The sequence below is a fragment of the Rhinolophus sinicus genome, linkage group LG04, assembly GCF_036562045.2.
Source record: "Rhinolophus sinicus isolate RSC01 linkage group LG04, ASM3656204v1, whole genome shotgun sequence".
Taxonomy (NCBI): Eukaryota; Metazoa; Chordata; class Mammalia; order Chiroptera; family Rhinolophidae; genus Rhinolophus; species Rhinolophus sinicus.
This window is the reverse complement of record NC_133754.1, coordinates 185737592-185758246: the sequence shown is the minus strand read 5'-3', so window position 1 is coordinate 185758246 and position 20655 is coordinate 185737592. Positions and strand designations below refer to the sequence as shown.

Genomic DNA, 20655 nt, shown 5'->3' with positions numbered 1-20655 from the left:
GAGTTGGGAGAAGGCCCTGAGGTGCTCTTCTCCAGTGGTCATCCCAGCAGGTATATTGATTTCCTAATTAGGCTGTGATTTCTCCTTATTGGCAGTGAAAGTGGCACCTGCCAGTCCTGCTGGGTAATCCAGCCTGGAAACTGAGGGGGATTACTCAGCCTTCACTACAAGGGAGTTCCCTGTGGTTAGATAAACTGATCTGTTGCCTGGTAACTCCGGCCTGGGTCTGGTGGATGCTCAGGAAGCCCATCCGAGAGGGGTTTGGGTATTTGGAGGGCAAGGAGGGTAAGGAAGTTGGCACGTCCCTAGGAGAACTGCAGCTTGGCAGGAGAAGGAATCGAGCCCACATGTGCCCATTGCGTGCTTGGGTTTAGAACGTTTCATCTTCCATCTGTACTTGGCCTTTCCAGCACTGGGCCTCAGAACAAAGGAAAACAGACAGTGAGCTGGCCAAGGGAGAGGTGGGTCCCACTGGGGTGGCTGCTGTGACAGCAGGGAAACCCCTGCAGGGTTCGCCCAAGGCTCCCTGGTAGGTGGTCTCTGGACCACCAAGAGCCTCGGAGTTTGGGTTTGGGTCCCACGTTGAAAGTACTGTTGACCCTGGGACAACTCAGGCTTGAACTGCGGGGGTCCACTGATAGGGGGTTCCTTGTATAAGGAGACCCTCGTAGTTCACACCTGTGGTGTTCAGGGCACAGCTGTGTTGCCATCCGTGGTTGGGACACATAATGCCAAGCGAGGGCTAAGTTCAACTGCTTGGCTGGTCGGCGCCCCTCACCGCCCGTTGTTGAAGGGTCAACTGTACGTTGACTAGACTAAAACAGGCGGGACATTTTGAGATCATAACCTCAGGGTAGGACAGACCCTCTCCAAGATCTGCTTTCTGACACATCCGCTCCCCCAGGGTGACTTGAAGATCCTTAGGCCACATCCTGTGCAGGCGACACACCCACAAGTCACCTTCCCCACCCAGACCCAGCTGTGCTTGTCTGGGGAGGGACCGGTTCTGTGTCACTGGGAAGGGGACCCACTCGGAAGGGGACCGAGTGGTGTGTGTCTGAGTGCATGCCTGCACGTCACACACGTTGGTAGGGTCTGTGACACCGTCTCTTCCACTGTGTCCTGTGGACCCAGTCTGCGGACACTGGCACTCTGCCTGCCGGCGCCTTCGGCTGGAAGTGCCACCGCACAGCCCGTGCTAACTCTGTCGGCCCTGAGTGTACTGATGACCCAAATAAGATTCTGGGTACTTATTTTGCTTTCGCTGTGACAGGAGCAATCATTGGAGCGGTGGCACTTATGCTGGGGAGGCTATTATGACTGAGATTTTGCATATTTTGAAACTCTGGTTGTTGCATTTAAAATGATACACATTGTGAGTCCCTGGCTTCAAACAGGGGAAAGAAAAAGCATTGTTTCCTGTCAGAACCTTTCCACTCTGCCTGTCATGTCACCCAACTAAAAATAAACTGCAAGCACAGGACTGGCAGCCTTCAGCTTGTAGCAAGTTCAGTGCTCCCAGCTGCAGGCCTGTCTCCTGCCGCCTCATGCCACACCCTGCCCCTCAAGGCGGGACCTCCACCAGGCACATGGTGCACACGGTCCACATGGGGCAGGGCCTGGGGACTTGGGATCACTGCCCCTGGGAAAGGGGGATGGATCAGGGGAGCCCTGGCCCAGCTGTCAAGGGCCTCAGAGCCAGTGTCCTGGCTCCTGGGTGCCGGCTCTGGACCTCAGTTTCCTCATTTTTAACCAGGATTGACTGCAATCCACATGCCAGTCACCAGCTAACTTTCTGAATCCTTACACAACCCGGTGAGCTTTGTTGTGTCGTCCCCATCTTTCAGTGGGGACACTACAAAGACTGAGGCACCCGTTTTGTGTCATTCAGCTAATGAGTGACAGAGCCACGTTCCTGCCCAGGCATTTCCTCCACCCGTCAGCTCTCCCTTCTCCCCCTCGCTCCTTACTCCTCTGTCATCTGGCTTCTGCCCCCATCGTCCCACTGAAGCATTCCTGTGAGACCACAAAGGATTCCTCCATGTTAAATCGGGTCATTTGTCACCCTTGGTCCTGCTGGGCCTTCCCGTCACGCCTGATTGTCCCATCCTGGTAGGAAGAGCATCGGACCTGAGTCCATCTGACCTGTTTGCATCCTGCCTTCTGCACTGATGAGCTGCGTGGTCTTGGGCAAGTCACCTCCCCTCTGTTTCTTTGTCTGTAAAATGAATACGATCACCTTACCCGCCTCATCGAGCAGAGATTGTGAGAGATGACATCGAACCCCCCAAAAGTGCTTCCCTGTGTATTTCTAATGTTCTCAGTCAGTCGTGTCCCTGACACACAGACACCCTCATTATAAACTCCTAGCCCTTCCCTTTTAGGTCCTAATTATCCCCTTACCACAAGTCTTCTGTTTTCCCAGCAGAGGTTGACTTTGCGTTTGTCCCTGTGTCGCAGGGGGAACCACTGTCTGTAACACAGGTTTAGCTGCACGATGGCTCGAACCCGGCTCTCTGGAGTGTGATCATAAGTAGGTGTGGTTGCACTGCTTCCAGCGGATTCTACAACCCCAGCTTAATTCTGTTTTTAATTTGGGGTTTTAAAGGAGTTCTGTGATATTTACTTTGACCACAAGTTTAGTCCCATTTTCCTCTGAGTGGTACAGCAGAGAATGTCGTCGGTGCAAGCAGCCAAGGGCAGTATCTGCCTTCTGTAAGAAGCCGGAGAACTGTTACTGGACACACCGCCCTTCGGTGCTGAGGACTTGCCAGCACAGCAGTATGGTTTAGTGTTAAAGGCGCTCTTGTTGTTTTGATTCAAGTCCTGTCTATGAAACATTATTTTACTCTTCATTTCGTAATCATTTCTCCTGGGTATGGGAAACTTCTGCACCTCTCCCCCCACTGATCTTCTGATCAAATGGTAAGGTCTTTCAAGATCAGGCGTACCTCGTTTCATTGTGCCTCGCTTTAGGGTGCTTTACTGGCGTGTGTTTTGCATACTGAAGGCAAGCCCCTCCACCAGCAAAAAGGTCACGACCCACTTCGTCACGGTGGCCTGGAACCCAACCCTCTGTGTCTCTGGGGTCTGCCGGCCCTAGGACTCAACACCTGAAATTGCTCCTCAGCCTTTGGCGTGTTCCGTGGGATCGGGTGGGGGGCGCCCTCTGAGGCCCCGGAGAGCTGCAGTCTGGCCCTGGCTGTCTGCACACCCCCCAGGCTTGGCGTCTCGTGGGGTCAGGAATATTTACCAGTCTCTTCAGTCAGTAAACGGGTGTCTGCGACCGACACCCCGGCCCTCAGAGTGTGGCCCCTGGCAGCCAGGCACTGCCCAGTCCCCAGGAGGTGGCCCAGGCTTGGAACTGTGCGGGCTACAAACTGCTGAGGCTTTGGCTCTGAGTGCGCTTGAGTCCCAAGGCGGGTTTTTCCCCATCCTTCGGGAAACGGCTGCATCATACACCTCATTTGCCGTCAGAGTGTGTGTGTGTATCGTTCTTTCTTTTCCATGAAAACAACACAGAACAAAGCCTCACTTTTAAAAATGCCGTGATATTTTGTCACCATTATGAAAATCTGTCAGTGCCCTACCTAATCTTCTGGTGCATAGACTATCAAAACAAGCACTATTGAACGGGTTGTACTTCTGTTAATACAAAAATGTCAGTTCCACAGGCTCGGAACCAGCTGCTCTCAGCCTCTTTCCAAGTGGAGAGAAAAAAATAATAAAGTTTCTTTTCCCCCTCTGCTGTTACTGTTCTTCAGGCCTGACCTTCATAAGAAGACCCAGAGTAAACACCGCCTTGCTGAAATCTTGCGTTCGGAATACTCAAGTGGGATGGAGGCCAGCGTCGCCAAGGTCAAAAAGCAAAACAAACATGCCGAGCCGGGAGCCGGGCAGCCAGCCGCGCGCCCAGCCTGGGCCGTGGGAAAAAAATGAAAACGCTCTCCGTGAAAGAGAAAAACCCAGAAAGGCTTCCCGAAGGACAAACCTTCCCAGAAAGTTTTTTTTTTTAACTCTGCCTCTGCAGTCCTGGGCCTCAAACTGGGCCTGGAGGCCCTGGTGGCACTGGGCTGGTGTCCTGTACTTGCCAGAGGAGCTGTGTAAGACGTACCTGTGCCGCCTTTGCCTGAAGACTGTCCCAGAGACCAAGCAGCCACAGCCCTTCTCTCTCGTGGGGAGGGAACGGGGCTGGGGGGCAGCAAGTATTGATTAGCCAGTTACCCTGCCTCTTACCACAAGATACCGGATATCTTGTGTTTATTCCATCAGTGCCCACACTTACCCCTAGATCAGACGGGGCCCCACGACTTCATGTGGAAGCCTTGTCCTGGCGTCAGCCGGGAAGGTTTGGACCCTGCCTCAGAACACTGGCCTGAAGAAGTGCCACCACTTCTAGTTCAGCCTGCCCCATCAGCACCTGTGTTGGCATGAATTTTGTAAAATGAGATGTTAAAATCTGGATCTGAATTGGTAAAAGAAGCGAAAAAAGAATTTCTCAGCTCACTTTCTCGATGTCTAGGAGCTTTGTGAGAGGGCCCAGAGGAGGGGTTCAGGGCGAGCCCAGGGTGCCCGCAGGTCAGCCCTTTCTAGTTTGTCCCAGGCTCCCTGACTTCTGTCACATTCACATGCGTTGCGCACTCCCTCCTGTCCATGGAAAACTTACTCTCTCAGGGCTAATTGATTTATTGTTGCCTCTTTATTATTTGCTTTTGAAGTCAAAAGGCACCAGTGTCCTGAGCTTTTCCTCCCATCGAATCCCATCTTGTCTCCAAGAAAGGTCTGGGGTCTTTATACTGTGGCCCAGGCTACAGCTGCCCCTCCCCCATTGTGTTTTCTGGGAGGTTTGAAAGGGGACCCCCAGGGTGTATTGATTTCCCAATAAATGTAAGATTTGGACACGGGTAACAGCAGAGGGGTCCGGAGGGGAGAGGGGGAGAGCTGCAGTACCTCTGTTCTCTTTCTCTCCCACTCTCAGTTTCCCCCCTCCTTCTAATTCCTGGAATGTGTGTGCAGAGGATCCTGAGAGCTGCAAGGTGGGCCATTCTGTGGGGACCGTGGAGGGTCAGCATCCTTACCTCTGTCCCTCTCTGTTGGGCTTCAGGCAAGCGTCCATGGGACGCCTGCACCCAGAAGGGAGGGCCAGGCCCCTGTGTGTGAGTCCGGTAGGCATGAGCCTCCGCAGGAGGGAAACTGTGACCTTCCCCAGCTGGCTGTCACACATACGAATTAATAGGGATGGTTGGTGAAATTTGTAATAATAATAAAATCCGCAGCACATGTCATACTGACTTGGGGCAAATCTGCCACCTTTCTTCTGTTTTGATGTATGATGGTTCACATGATTTGGATGGGAAAAGGACGGATCAAACTGTAGAGACAAAACCCAGCTGTGTGAGAAACAGGATTAACGCCAGTGACTGGGGATGATCAAAGAGAAACCCTACTTTTTTTCCATTAAAGGGTGAGTCTGAAGACTTGTGCATTCCTGGGGGGAGAAGTGCTAGAACCGTGCGAAGTGTGTAAGTGACTCCAATTCCGAGATCAAAACTTACACTTAATTTGCCAGCACTTACGTGAGGGTTTCTTGTCGTAGTAAAACCAATATATTACCCCAGTTAATAAAGAAACACGGATTTAGCAGATTTAGGGTTAATATTATCTAAATTTAAATAACCTTAAAATAAATCTCTTCCTCTCTGATTATGGCTCTTGACAGATTATACATTTGAGGCATCAATTAGGCAAAGATTTAGCCTAATTCCACTGTCCATATTCTAATTTGGTGTGTATTTTCAATCGTGCCTTTTTTTTTTTCCTAATTTCCCAAACTTGCCTCTTTTCTGTGTCATAAACCTGATCTCCACCTGTAAAGTCACCGAGAATTTGGCCATCTCGTGGACTCTTGCAGCCTACAGCTTTTTTCGCTCGTGGGCCTATAGAATGCTTTTTTGAACGCCAGCCGTCTTCCTGTCTGTAACCCTTAGTGGTCGCACGTCTTCACAGGGGCCCCCATTCTCACGCACCGAAGGGCACAGAGCCCTGGGCGACTGATTAAGTCAGTGCTGATGCAATGCGACCGGCATGTTCCTCTCAGCGCCGAGAGCCCAGCAAATCTCAGCGAAGGGCGCTTCCACAAAGCCCGTTCCATTTCTTTGATTTTTTACCCCCCTGTAGTGAAGGGAGGAGAAATTTGGGGGGTAAACGAGGACCCCTTAAGGCAGGTATATTCCAAACTGCTAGTGGCCTTGCTATTAGCACTTCAGCCCCTCAACATAAAGTCAGTGGAAGCCATTAAAATCCAGCTGCCGCTTCCAGGAGACAGAAATTTAAGGCTTTTTCCATGGGAGAAGTTACCTGGCTTGAAAACGGGTGCTTAACGGGGCTTGTTCAATTGTCTGCGTGACCATTACACCTTATCTCTTAATCTCCTCCACTGTCGGAGGAATTCAGAGCAAAGCCTGTCGGTGTGGGGGCGGTGGGGCGCCCTTAAAATCAGCTCGGCTTTTCAGCAATGTCCAGCAGCTTTGCAGCAAGGCTCCAAGGGGAGTCTAAACTTTTCAACTCGGTTGTCCCTAGTCTGTCGCGTCTGAGTTTGGGGCGGGGGAGAAGCTGTAGGACGCCCTCTCTGCGCGCCTCCTATTGTTCTGCCCGCTGGGGTCGCGCATTCTTTTTCCCTATTTTAAATGAGAGTTCGCCCAGCCCCGGGGGTGGGGAACCGGGAAGCCAGTTTAGCCTTCTAAGTAGATGAAAGCAGAAGCCCACCTTCCTGCAAAGGTTGTCAAGTTATTGCAGATGGGAGGTGCAGGACAGTTTAAAATACTGTCATTAGAAACTTGTCGGGACGCCGTGTTCTTCATTAACGTGCGATATGAAATCGCCTCTGCAGTACAAGCACAATTAGAGTCGAGAAGGCGTCTGACTCACGCTGCTGCTGTGTAAATGTGAGGGTGCTTGCTGCGGTCTGCCTCCCTCACGCTCACAAAATGAAAAGCACACCAGTGCAAGTTGTCCTTTGATAGATTTTTAATATGATTTTAAAGACTTTTGTTTGGCCTCATTCTTATTCAATGAGATTAATTTAAAGCACTTATCCCCTGGGTTTAAATCAATCCATGTAGGATTTGGGCAGGGTTTGTTGCATGGGGGTTTTGTTTGCAGGAGGCTCTGAGAGAGTCCTTTCCCACTTCATTAACCCTGAGGTGGGGACAGTCCCCCCTCACCCCCACCACAGCCAGACCTGGGGATTTACCAGCCCCCATTCACATGCAAAGAGAACTGGAAAGCCGAGGGGCTTCCTGACTTAATTAGCTGCTGTGCGTTCTGCAAAGTTAGAATAATAACCCTCCGCATCCCAGGAAAGAAAAGGTGTGGTATGAGGGTGTTGGGGGTGGGGGCATTGTTTAAACGTGGCCCCCACCTTTCCTCCCCCAGAGCAATCCTGCCACAAAGCGAGGGGCCTCGGCTTGTTGAGCTCCCCAAATTTGCCAGCTCTGGGAGTGTCTTCTGTCCTGGGAATCTGAGCTGCAGGTGGTGTGTGGGAGGGGAGCACCTGCGCCACCTCCCCAGAGGGCCTACGGCCTCAGGAGGTGACCTTGGCACTTTGAACGTGAACTGGAGGCCTCCGGTCGAGCTCCAGAGTTAAACCCCTCCCCTGAGATCCTGGCGCCACAGGCTGGGTCTGAGGTAGACGCTGGGGTTTGGCTCTTTCTGCGTCTCACTCCAACGCACTCCCGGGGTCAAGGGGAAGGGAGAAACTGCGGGAGTGCGGGTACCCGCTGTGGCGTCAGGTTCCCAGAGAAGGCTCATCGGGTCCTACCTGGCGCGGGGCGGGGAGCCGCTTCGGCGCCCGAGAGCGTCCGGAGCCGGAGCGCGGCCGGGGCGCAGGGCGGAGGGGCTGACGGGCTGACGGGGGGAGCAGTCTCGGAGCCCATCTGTCGGCCCGCGCCCGACGGGCCGGTCACCAGCTGCCGGCGCCCTTGTTGCGGCCAGATGAGCCGGCTCAGCGAGGGCACCGCAGCCGGCCCGCAGCCGAGAGTCCAGGCGCTGACCCCCACCCCGGCCCCCGGGACCGGCTGGGAGTAGCAAGGAACCAGATGGAGAGGAAGGGGGAGGCGGGGAGCGGCGGGCTTGCCTCACTGTAGAGATGGGAAGACTGAGGCCGGGGAGGGGAGACCCCTGCCAACGCCCCGGGAGTCCAGTCGGGGCCCTGCCCGCGACCAGAGCGCCAAGAAAGAGAGGGGACACAAGTATTTCCTTTAGGATGGAAAGAAACCGAGTCCCAGGAGGGGGAAATGGATCTTAAGGAAGCGTAGGAAAGAAGGTCTGAGCGCGGACAGGCGCCTGGTCATTTGTAAGAAGTTTATTTCAACATTTAAAAAAGAGAGAGAACCCGAGGAGCCTGGCTGCCCCGACGGCGGCTGAAGGTGGGGGCTGGAGGGTCGGGGTGGGTGGGCAAGTCCCCTGGGCCCCTTCCTGCCCCGCCTGAGAGGGGGTAGGGCGCAGGCCACAGACTCACTGATTCACGGACACGGTCACGGGCTCATAGGTCACGAATAAATAACTTCATATACACTTTGCACACCGTATGTACAGCTCAGCGCCGATCCCGGCGCTCGGAGTGGGGGGCTCCACACCCCTCCGCCGGTCAGGGGTGCGGGGAGGGGGTTTGATGGACAGCTGGAGCACGGACGGGGATGCGGGAGCGAGTGCAGCATGGGGGTCGCCCCCGCCTGCTCCCGGGAGGAGCCAGGAGGCGCCTAGGGAAGCCGGCCGGGGGAGAGAGAGGGTGTAATGTATATACATCCGCGGGTGGAAGTGGGCCCCGGATGGAGCGGCCGGGGGAGAGGTCCGGGCCTCAGTAGACTTGGCATTTGGCCCTTGGGGGACACTGGCTGAGGCGCCGCCAGGGAGAGCCGGACAGGGGCCCCGGGGAAGAGGTGTTGAAACCCCGCGCCCTCCTAGAGGCAGGCGGAAGGGGCAGGCGCGGAGCCCCGGGGAGCAGCGGCCGCTTCACCGAGGCTGCGCCGCGCGCGGGAGGACGCCGGCCAGTGGGGGCAGCGGCGGGGGCGGCTCGCTGGCACCCTGGAGTCCGTGGATGAGGATGCGGGGCACCAGAGGTCTCTGCAGGGCGGGCGGCGGAGCGCTGGGCCCGCGGTACAGATATAGCGCGGCGCCGGGATCCAGGTTGGAAACTAGACTCTGCGGGTAGAAATAAGGCGACGGGAACATCCGCTGGAGCGCCGAGTAATTGCCTGCCTCCGCCAGCAGCTCCAGCCCGACAGCCGTCTGTCGCTTCCATTTAGTCCTAGGGACCGAAATCAATGCGTAAGGCGGGGTCAGGGCTGTGGCACCCCAAGATCCCTGCCCCTCAGGATGCATGGTCCAGAGCACCTGCCAGGGGCCGAGAGGGATCACACTAATTTGTTGATAACGGAGCGCCGGGCACTGTTGTCACGTGTTATACACATTGGCTCCCTTCCACCTGCCTTCCATAGCCATTTATCCCCATTTTACAGATAAGAAAACTGAGGTGTGTGGCATTTTCCCAGATGGTCTCGAAAGTGGTAGAGCCCAAGTTCTAAGCCAGGCTGTCTGACCCCAAAGCCCGGGCTCTAACCTTGCACACTCTGCTCAGGGGACCGCTGACGGGGCCCTTAGAGCTGGAGTTGGAGCTCCCCTTTTGTATCCGACCCTGGGGAGGCCTGAGGAAGGCGAGATCCCCCTGGAGAGGACATTGGGGCCCGGAGGTCCGCTACCAATCTCGGCCGTACTAGCCCCCTGTCCGCTAGATAGCGGTGGACAGGGGAGCGGATGTCTCTCCCAGAGGCACTCCCCGCGGGGCGGAGGCCAGTACGGCCGAGGTTGGCTGCGTGTCTGCGAAATACGTGGGCCAGAGACGGCAAACGGAGAAGACGCACCGGGCGCACACACTCGCCGCAGAACCCAGGTCCGAGGCCTGGGGCGAGCCCTGCAGCCTGCCTCGCCCAGAAATCAGGAAGCCACCGGCGGAGTGTCGGCCGGGGTTGGGGGACGCAAGGAAGTCGAGGCCACGTTCTCCAGAGCTGCAGCCTGGACCCCACGGTGCGCCTGGCCGGGAGGCTGGGCCAGCCCACCGCGGTCCCACCGCGGTCCCACCGAGGCCAGCTCAGCCACACCAACCCCGCTTCCCTCCCTGAATTATTCATCATCATCATAATTGTGTAATTACCGTAACTGGCCTTAATTATTGATGCCGGGAGCAGTAATCGGTATTTATTATTCATGGGGCGATGTGTTCTGAGGCTTGTTTATGGAAAGCACCATTCTGGCCTCTGCTAAAAGTGTGGAAGTGACTGTAGGTATGAATGCTTTCGTGTGACTGTGAGTTGTGCCGATGTGAGTGTCAGTGTCTGACTACGGGTTGCATGTGTGGATGTGTGTGTGTATGTATACGTGTATCTTCATCCTGTGAATATGTTAGGGAGGAATTCAGAACATACCACGTTCACGACCAGCGCCCCAAATCAAGTTCCCAGGGGAGCTGGGGCGGGGCCCCTTCTCGCCTCGGTTTGGGTGCTAGAAAGGCTGAGGAGGCCAGAGAGGTTGGGAGCGCTCTGAGCCCCCGCACCCCGTCCCACCCCACTCCCCCGCAGCTGCCCGGGCTGGGCTACATCAGCCCGGGGCTGCCCACTAGTCCTCCCAAAAAAGACATTCTGGACACAGGCCACCACCCCTCCCCTGGCCTCGGGCTTCCACTGGGAGAACTCAGAGGCCTCAAGAATGGGGCTAGAGCTGCTGGGGTGGGGATGGCAGGACCTGGCTAGGGTGCCCATATGTCTGTCCACTTGTCCTGGAGGGCATGACTGGGCGCTGGAGACCGGGTCTCGTCCTGTCTCCTTCACTGCGCCCTTTGGGAAAGGGCTTCTCTCCTCAGGGCCTCAGTTTCCCCACTTTTACAGAATAAGGAAAGTTCAGGGGCCTGAGCGTCAGGCCGTGGCCTTGTCCCATGGAGGGGCACCTAGGAAAGGAGACGGGCCCCTTCCGCGCTCCACCCCGCAGCCCGGCCTCACCTGCGGTTCTGGTACCAGGTCTTCACCTGCGTGTCGGTGAGGTTGAGCGAGGCGGCGAGCTCCATGCGGTCCTGCACGCTCAGGTACTTCTGCCGCTCGAAGCTGCGTTCCAGCTGCGCCAGCTGATGGTCGGTGAAGGCGGTGCGTGCCTTCCGCGGCTTTTTCAGGCGCACCGGGGGACTGTCCCGCGAGCTGGAGATCTCGCGGTCACCCTCCTCCTTCACTGCGGAGACACAGCGGCGCGTCAAGGCCAGGCCTGGCGTCCCTCCCGCCCCGGCGGCCGCTGGTCGGTCGCGGTCGTGTAAACGCGGCTCTTGAAGGCTGTGGCCCCGGCGCACTCAAGCGCGGCACCGCCGCAGGGAGCCCCCCCTCCCCCAGAACGAGGACTGACGCCCCAGGAGAAATAACCCAAAGCGCGAGAGCTCAAGCCGTTTTCTTCCTGCCGCACTCCGCGGAGGAATAAACGGAGCAACCGGGTGAATTGCCGGGGGAGGGGACCCAGGGATCTCAGCGGGTGGGCTGCGCCGGTGCGTGCTCCGGGGTGCGGGCCTGTGCTCTGCATCTGCGCCCGGATTCTCTGGCCACATCGGGGCCGGGAAGAGAGGAAGCTGAGGGCTGGAGTGTGGGGAGAAACACCCGCGTGGAGGGACAAAAAGCTGTTCACCCCCGAACGAATCATTATCCTGAAGAACAAATAACTGTACCCACATATGGCCTGGCCACTATATGGATGCGAATCTATAATGATGGTTTCCCCAATTTTTAAGCCACAACAAAAGTACGCAGCGCAGAAGGCCGCGCGCGAGGGATCTGGGAGGGCAAAGCCCTTGGAAAAATAAGCCCCGCGTTTGCTCTTCGATGCGTTCATCGCTGAGGCCTGTTTCCTTGTCCGAACGGGGCCCGCTGTGGTTCCCACGATCTCCGCGTGGTGGTCGGGACACCCCAGCAGGGTCCCCACTCCTGAGGCCCAAAGATGGGACCCGACAAGGTGGTTTCTTTTCCCCAAACACTTTTGATGGGGGGGGGGGGGGTTGATGGCACCGAAGCGAACTTGATGGAACAAGCTCAGCGATCTCCCTCCTTCTACCTCCTAAAGCGACGATTTAACCAAAGAGACCACTGTCCCCAAATTGGCGGCTGGGGCTGCGGCTTCCCTACTCTTAATCTCTCTTTATTTTCCTTTATGGTGAGTTTCATTGTGCGTGGCGTTTGCAGTGACAGGGTTCAGCTGAATGCGAGTTGATTTCTCTCTGTAGGAAACAATAATCCGGTTAATTGAACCACTAGGGAGTGACACTTTTCAAGCGGAAAGACATCGGTTTGCGGGCGAGGCGGGCTAGCAGGGAGAGGCTTCTGGGGAGAAGCCTGCCCTCCTGGGCTCGGCCCCTGGACTCCTGGCCACCTCGGGAGGTGTGTTGGGGTGGGGGAGATGAGTTCTGTCTACGCCGGCAGGTAAAGTTTAATCAAGTGCAGGGAAACAATTATCCGAACCTCAACCCTGATAATGTGGAAACCTTACAAATTTGACCCAATTGCGGGGACTGACGATCTGTGAAAATCCCCACTTCCCGGGGCTGAGGTCTGAGGTGGGGGCGGGGGTGGGGGGGGTGCGCGTTGAGTTTCGGTGTTAGGAAGAGCCGGGGTTTTTCTCTAATCCCTCTCCTGCGCAGTCTGGAGCCTGCAGATGCGCGGTCGGCGCCGTTCAGCCTCCACTTCCAGAACAGGCTGACCCGGTTGGGCCGCAGACCCTAGTCTGGAGGCCGCAGCGCGACGCCCCCGAGTTCCGCCCCAGGCCCGCTAAGGCGCCTGCTTGGAGCAAAGAGCCGCTTGGGTTCCTTCGCAGACGTTGGCTGCAGCAGCTCGAGTTGCCGCAGACGCCTTACTTCAAAAGCTTGAGCTCCTCTTGAGGAGCTTTCGGTACCAGAAACTTGGGATGAACTGGCCGTCCTCCATGCCCTCCTTGGAGAAAATGACCCTTAGCTTGGAAGGTGGATGGAAAGGTGCCCACCAGGCTCGCTCCGTGTGTCTGACTCTTGGCCGGGCTTCTTAACTCAGCCCTGAAAAAGTCGCCTCCACGTTTAAGAAACCTCCAGACATTGACTCGGGCGGTGGATGTCCCCACACCCTTTCTCATCCCGGGCTTTGGAGGTGCAGAGGCGGCAGTGTCCAGGGGTGGGGGTCCCGGAGACCTTCCGCCTCCCTCGGCTCTTAAACCTATTTAAGCGATATGGGGACAGCAGGCCCTCTTCACCTCCTTGATCAGATATCATCAGGGACAGGAGAAGGAAATTGATATTCCAATTATCTTAAATGAAACCTCTCCTCAAAATCCCACCTACGGGCAAAGAAATAAAAGGAGATGAGCCAAACTCTCTCACCACCAGCAGCAGCAGCCATTACCATCTGGTCCAGGATTCTTGCCCCTCACTCTAACCACAAAGCTGGGGTGTGTTGTTGAGAATTACAGATAATAAAACATCGTTATCAATATATATTTATGTTGCTTTTCTCCCTCTTCTACGTCTGTCTTTCTCCAGGGCAAGTGTTCTTTGCCTCCTTAAACAGCCCCCAGGGGGAGAAGCAGGGGTCTCTGGGCCACATGTCTGTGGACCTCCTTCCTGGGTGCAGGAGCTCCACCCGCCCGTTTTTCTAGGCACGGCTGGCCCAGCAAGGCCGAAGGTGGCCTGGCAGCCGGCTGCTCGTGGGGAAGCAGACGACAGTGAGCTGCAGAGTTTCAGTTTGAAACCAGGGATACACACGAACGAATTCTTGGTCAGAAGGAGAGTGTTAAATGAGCCTGCCTAAATTTCTGTGAAGACTTAGCATAAATAGGGGCCAGGAGGCGCAGGGCCCCAAGACAATCAAGCAGTTACCTTTATAAGGAAGTTTTGTCTTGTGAAAAGGGATCCAGGAATTAATTATCAGTCTGAAAGAGCTCTGAACAGCCGCTGCCAGCCCCTCGTTCTCTGCAGGATGGGACACTGGGCTCTGTCCCTGAGAGAGCCCTGAAGGCTCCTGCAGGAGCTCTGACACTCCTTCCCCGGCCATGTCCTGACTGTGTGCCTCTGGCCTCCACCAGGAACTAAAGTCATGGCAGTGGGGGGGGGGGGGGAGGCAAGAAATAAAATTAGAGAATGCCGTTTTTCCTTCTTCCTGTCCTTCTTTCCTTCCTTCTTTCTTTCTTCCCTTTCCCCTTCCCTCTTAACCTCCATCTCAGCTCCCTGATTACGATGGGATGAAAAGGGAACAACAACGAAAAGGTTCACAGAGGTGAAAAGACAAGTGAGGGGGCAAAGATCCCGATATAGGGGAATGGGGCTGGTCACTTGGGAACCTTGGGGTCCCACACAACCTGAAATTGATTGCTCAATGCACTTAAAAATCAAATGCAGTGAGAACTGTGGGTGTGGGTGCAGGGTCCCTCTCGACCAGGCCTGTGAACCTGCCTCCAGCCAGACACCTGCCGCCTGTTTCTACTTTGAATCCGAGCATTTCTTTTGTGTGACTCCCACGGCCCAGATCCCACTGGGCCCAATGGGAGAAAAGTCCAGTTTCTCCTCCCCTCTGAAAATTCAGATTAAAGGATGGAAAATTCTGACTGTTCTCAGAGCTCCAGCTGAAATTTCCTGCTAGGTTTTCACTCTTACAAAAGGGCATTCAAACAGAACACTTTGGGTCTTCCGTTATTTCCGCAAGGTCTTTACTCAGTTAGCCACCGGCCAGATAGGAACCTGCTCCTGCTCACCAGTACCCCTGGAAGGGTGGACCCAGCTGAAGTTTGGAAAGTTTCCTTTGTGCATTTCGGGGGCAATCTCTCCTGGGGCAAACAGTATTCCTCTCCACACCCTCTCCATTGGACTCTTTGTTGCTCAAAGGCATTAGCCATGGGAATGGCTGAAAGGTTCAGATAAGAGCGACTGCTCAGCCGGAGCCTTGGGGGAGCTCCGAGCGAGCATGTGCATAGCCCCCGCGTGTGTGCACTCAAGTTTTAATGCCAGTGTTTAGAAATACAGATGCCCCCCAAGTTTTCACCTCTCGCTTTCTTACCTTTATACTCGGAGTCTGACGAGGCGTTGCTGCCACTTTTGTCCAGCTTGTCTCTAAAGTCCTCCCCGGGCTTGGCTGCAAGACGGCCCCCCGGCTCAGGGGCGGCAGGCTGCCCGCTGCTAGAATAGGGTGCACAGGCCGCGAGTGGTTTGCAGTCGGCAAGGATGTCCCTGATCAGAAAGGAGGAGGTCACCGTGCGTGACTGGGCTGGGGCCGAGAGCTGCCCAGGCTGCAGGTGGGAGTCCAAACCTGCACCCGATGCCCCTCCAGGCCGAGGGGCACCCGTCTCCAGACAGTCCCTTCCTGGTGAAGCTGGTGAAGAGCAGTCGCTGCTGCTCTCCGAGCGCGGACTCAGCTCCAGGGGTGAGCGGCAGTCCCCAAGCAAGGGGTCCCCCTTGGGAAGGGCGGGGCTGCCCGCACGGTGGGAAAGAATGGAGTCGATCCCAAAGCCATTGGAGCCTTCCATAGCCAAGCTGCGACCTGTCCTCCCCAAAAGCTCCCCACCCACCCCCAACCCCAGCCGCCGCTGCCCCTGCCCCTAGCTGCGGGCTGGCATGGGGAAGGCGGGCAGGGAGCCTACGGGCACCTTGGACGAAGTTCAGCCTTGGGGGAGCCCAGGAGCACTGGGCCAACCTCCTCTGCGCATTAGATCCAAAAGGGCTCAGCGCGTCTTCTGCAGCATCGCGCCGAGCAGTCGAGCCGAGGGGGGGTGGTGGGAGTGTCAGGGAGGAATGGGAGGGAGGGTGCGACAAGTTGGGGAGAGCAAAGGGGGAGACGGACGGCCTGAGCGCTCCTTTGGCACAGAAGAGATGCGAGGATGTTGGGATCTAAATAAAGAACGGCTTTTGAAAAATCCAAACCGCACGCGTCCTCCAGGCGAGCGGTGGCCGAAGGCAGCTGGGTCAACACCGCAGTTAGCAAGCAGCGGGCTACCAGCCGGCGGAACGAAGCGCACCTGGCGGCGTCAGCACCGCGGATAGCGGCGGCGGCCCGCGGCGCATGACGCTCCACCTGGCCTGGGAGCTCCTCTCTCCGCTGTCCCTCCGCTCCGGGGGCCCGTCAGCACCGCGGACAGCGCCTCCCTGCTCAGTGGTTGCAGCTCTCAGCCGGTCCTCCGCGCGCGCGCCTTCGCCTCCCCCCCTTCCTTTAAAAAATGAACTTGTGTCACTTTTACTTTGGGGCTGGGTTTTTTTTTGTTTGTTTGTTTCTTTTTTTTCGTTATGTTGTGTGTGTGTGTTTTTTTTAAAGGAGACTCGCCCACGTGTCCCCGGAGTGATAAAGCTGATTGGCTCTGGCCGATTTTGGGGGTGATGTCACAGCTCCGCAAGCCGCTGGCCGATTCCCTTTCAGTTTGATTAAAAGAGACACTGAATTAATTACAGCACAGACCCAACTGTTTACCGGCGATTTCCACACGGTTTGCTTTCATTAGGCCGGTGATGAGGCTCCTAATGAGGGTGATTAGCTGAGGGGGGGCCGGGCCGGCGGGGAGGGGTCCGGGGCCGGCTGCCGCGGCCGGTGGGTTGGGATGGGAGGTTTGTAAACTTTTCCCCGACCCTTTCCCACAATTATTCAAATTATTCGTCCGTGGGGCTGTCATAGATCGTTTTTCTTCGCCACCCCCGTTTTTTTATTCCTCCAGCGACAGAGAGGGACTAAAACCAGCAGAGAAAGGAGTGCGTGTGGAGAAGCCCTGTCCTGATGGGGGAAAGATTTTAATTTAAGTTGCATTGTTTTCGGGCGTTTCCGTTGGGTTCTAGATGTTTCGAATGTAGGACAATTTGCAGCCCTGTCTCTGCCCTCTTAGGACCCCGCGGCCTGGCAGAGGTGGGGAAAGCCTGGTGGTTGTCCCGAGAAGGGGCCGGAATGATGGCTTCACTGTGGGACGAGGGTGGAGAACGTGGGAAGATCGTGTCTGAGACGTTGGGGGAACCTCGATAAATTCGCGTGGTCAGAGGGAGGAGGCACAGCGCACAAAGAAGGCAGGGCCCCCTCCCCCGCCTGTAGCCCCTCCTGTGGCCCGGGGGCCCGGGGTCGGGTGTCTTTGTACCTCGGAACAGGAATGCACAAGAGCTTCCGAGGGCGAGTGTAGACGTCTGCAAACGTCCACGTTTAGTCCACGCTGAGCCGGAGCTCGCCCTGGGATGTATTTTCAAGGCAGCGTTGGAAACGCGGTCTTTTCATTGTGAATAACGCGCCCCCTTGCCCTCCCCACTCCGCCACGGTCTAGTTCCGCGTCTTTTGAGGGTCGGCCTCCGGTGCCCGGGCTCTGCGCGTCCCGGGCCTCAATCCTCTTGACACGACCCCCGGGATCGCGATCCGGGCCAGCGGTCAAAGGGCAGAAGGAGCGGAGCCCGCGGGCCTTCAGTCTCGCCCGCGTACCCCAGGCGCCCGTCGCCGGCCCCAAGCCCGGACCGAGCCCAGGCCTCCGAGGAGGGCCCGCGCGCTCCTGTTCTCCTCCCCACCGGCCCCTAGAAAACTACCCGGGCCCCGCGTCGAGCTCAGCGTCCGAGACCGCAGCGGAAAATGAGGCGCCCGTATTCCCCCAAACCCGAGACCCAGCCGGGGGAAGCCCCGCGCGGCCGGGCAGAGCAGAAACTTTCTTCTCCCTCGGGCGAAGTCGGCGGTGGCCTCACGCCGGCTCCCCACGCTCTCCCCCTGCGCCCGCCGGCAGATTGGAAGCGGCCCCGCCGCCGGCTGAGTTGGGGGCGAGGACGGGCGGCTCCCCGGGGACGGCGGGCCCGGCTCGGCTGCAAGCTGTCGGGGAGGCAGGAGGGCGGGCGCCGAGGGGCCCAGAGCCGACAGGCCCCCGCCCTGGCTCGGCGACCGCTGAAATGGGCGCCTCCCGCAGCGGGGCCGAGCCCTGCGGTAGTTCATTTTCCTTTGGTGGAAGGGGGCGGGCGTAAATCAGGAGGACCCTTCCCTGCCAGCCCCCAGCTTGGGCATGTTCCTGCTCTGGGCACCTTGGGAGACTCTGTCCCCCTCTCCACCCTCACCCCACCCCTGCTTCTCAAGTCCTGGGCCTGCGTCGTCACCTCCGGAGGAACTTCATCTCCGGAGCACCCGAGGTCCCACCTTGGGTCAACGGGACTCCCCTCCAGGGCCTGTTAGAGGCCATGAGACTCCGGGCCAGGATTCGTGGGACCGGCCCGGCGCAGGAAAGTCTGTATCCTGCTCTGCCCGCCGGCGAGTCCTGAGTGGCCGGGCCCTGGGCCGACGTGCATCTGGCAAAGCAGAGACCGTTTCTGGTCGGCGAGGTTTTAGGCTTGGGTTTGAATCCCGGACCCAGCGAAAGCAAAGCCTCGGGTGGTGCAGAGCGCTGCGCCAGGATCAGAGCGGAGCGAGGGTTTGTGGGTGGGTGGGGTGGGGTGGGGGGGCGAACTTCTTACGGTGGAAAAGAACAGCGTGAACCCCAACCCCTGCCGCCCTAGCCGGCTTCGCCCTGCTTCTTGGAGCCCAAGAATATTTAACAGGTTGTTAGTATACCATCATAAGTATTGAATTATCGCCTCTATTACAATAGAAGACATTCTGTGCTGTTTGTTTCATTTGAAATTTACTGGAGGATCCAGCCCTCTCTCACTAACACGGTGTTATTCCCGTTTAGGGATTTCCAGCTGCACCACCTGCCTCCTTTCTCTTTTCTCCATCACCTGAGTGGTTGTTGCATCTCAGCTTGTCCATAACCGGAGAGGTTTGTGTGTGCTCACCTGGGCTCTTGTTTAACTGAGAGGAGCCCAGGAATTAGCATTTACTAAGCATCCAGGGGATCCTGGGTGGGAGACCCATCCTCCCTTTGAAAAAGGAGCCTGCTTGGTTCTGGAAGGGTGTAAGCTTCAGGTCCAGCAAAGCTGGGTGTGAACCTTGGCAAGTCACTCAACCTCCCAGAGCTCCATTTACACAGCAGGAGGCAGACCTCCCCTCCCCTCCCCAGCCTCAGGCCCCTGCCCTTGGCTGTCTTGGCCCCTCCCCAGGGAGGAAGCCAGGCCTGGTGGGAGGGGCTGGGGGGGCTCAGGAGAAGGAAAGGGATCAGTGTGACTAGGGCACTTCCAGGATCAGCCTCCCAGAACCACTCAGTCTGAACTGAGGGCCCAGAACTGCCACCCCAGCACCCAGGACCCCTTTCAGGACTCCCCAGCCTCCCTTTCTCTCTTGGAAATTCTAGCTTCAAATTGCAGCCCCTGCCCCTCCAGGCCTTTGAAATTGCTCTTTAAAACCTTCAGCCTCTTGATGGACATAAAGCCCTAGAAAGTTCTCCTCCCACCCCCTGCCCCCAAACACACATAGAGAAGGAGCCGAAGCTGTTCTCCAGGGGCAGAAAGGACAGCTGCGCGGCCCAGCCTGAGTCCCTGGAAGGCCTGGGCTCCAGCCCTGCTCCCACGTTCAGCAGTGCGTCCCTCTCGCCTGGACCTCAGCTCTCCCTTTAGTACAAAGATGTCAACATCAGAGGTTTGTAGCCAGGGCAGAAGGTGGGAGAGGCCCAAGGCCTGAGAGGAAGCCAAGCGGCCTGGTTGTTGAACCACATCCTTCTGCAGCCTTCGGCTCTTGCCTTGGGTTTGGCTTTGGGTCAGGAATGGGCTTGGGAGTGCCGGCTTCCTGCCTCCCAGCCCCACCTCCCTCTCCACCCGAGGCCACTCAGCCCTGGAGCAGGCAGAAGGTTGTTTTGGCCGATTCTGCTCACCTGGCTTAGCCGGCAGAGCTTTTTGAGAAGGATCCTCAGGTCTTCTCTGCTCACAAATGGGCTGTGCCTTGAGTGCCTGCCTTCACAGTTCTGAGTCTCATGCTGGCTGGCGGGGTGGGAGGTTGAGGATACGGACTCCAGACCTAGCCAGACTTGAAGTAGGATCCTGGCTCAGAATCCAAGGCTGGGATTCAGGTGAGGCAAACCAGGTGAGTCCCACGAGTCTTGTTTGAAACTGTTACTATTTTGTCCATCAGGGATTTTGAAATGTTGATGTACAAGATATTGCATTAAAACACATTGTTTGCCTTGGTTGCAGAGTTCTGGGGGCAGCCCCGTACATTTGGTGCCTGAAGCCAGGCCCTGAGCTGCCTGGCCAAAGTCCCAGCCCTGCTCTGTGACCTCCAGCAGACACTTCCGAGCCAGGGTTTTCTCAGCTGTGAGATGGGGATGGTGTTGCTCACTTCACATGTCATTGTGGGGACTCTGCCCTGGCTCGGTCCTGGGGAGTGGCAATGACACCTTTCGCAGTAAAACTACTGCTAATAACAGAGCTTTCTCTCTGGCAGCTTAGAGCCCCCAGGCTTGTCTTCCAGCCCCCATTGGAGAGGTCAGCTCCCTCCTCTGCTAAGGGCCTCCCAACCCGAATCAGTTTTTAATGTCGGTGGGTAGGGGATGTTGATGATGTAGGCCAGGCCTGCGTGCTCATATCTCTCTGCTTTGCAGACAGAGGGGTTGGAGAAGTATTTGGATAATTTGTGGGCTTGGAGGTCATGCTGTTCTCAACCATTTTTGTTGGTTTGGCTCAAAACCCCATGGAGCTCCTGAAACCAAAAAGAGCTTGTTTTTCTTCTCCGATCTTCCTCCCGCCTTTCC

General features: G+C 56.8%; 2 protein-coding genes across 4 annotated transcripts in view; one reads left to right on the top strand and one right to left on the bottom strand.

Moving 5' to 3' along the window:
• Nucleotides 1–5291, top strand: part of DDX31 (DEAD-box helicase 31) — a 68560-nt gene extending 63269 nt beyond the window's left edge. For 2 of the 3 annotated variants that reach the window (XM_019728907.2, XM_019728909.2), the window contains one exon: nt 3765–4506. In XM_019728907.2, coding sequence (XP_019584466.2) covers nt 3765–3939 — 175 coding nt within the window. In that variant the 3' untranslated portion in view covers nt 3940–4506. Of the gene's footprint in view, nt 1–3764 lie in introns of all 3 variants that reach the window. The other variant, XM_019728908.2, reaches the window with a different exon arrangement.
• Nucleotides 5292–8155: 2864 nt separating this feature from the next.
• Nucleotides 8156–16321, bottom strand: BARHL1 (BarH like homeobox 1). The gene is made up of 3 exons (XM_019728905.2): nt 15099–16321; nt 11052–11274; nt 8156–9307 (listed from the first exon to the last, which is right to left on the bottom strand). Exons 1-3 carry the CDS (start codon nt 15562–15564, stop codon nt 9013–9015), a joined length of 984 nt encoding a protein of 327 aa, XP_019584464.1. The 5' UTR covers nt 15565–16321; the 3' UTR covers nt 8156–9012.
• Between the last annotated feature and the right edge of the window lie 4334 nt (nt 16322–20655).

Coding starts and splice junctions, on each gene's coding strand:
- BARHL1 (XM_019728905.2), bottom strand. CDS start 15,564: ATGGAAGGCTCCAATGGCTTTGGGATCGACTCCATTCTTTCCCACCGT. Junction 11,275..15,098: donor GTCAGACTCCGAGTATAAAG/GTAAGAAAGCGA, acceptor GTGTCTCCGCAG/TGAAGGAGGAGGGTGACCGC. Junction 9,308..11,051: donor ACCTGGTACCAGAACCGCAG/GTGAGGCCGGGC, acceptor TTCGGTCCCTAG/GACTAAATGGAAGCGACAGA.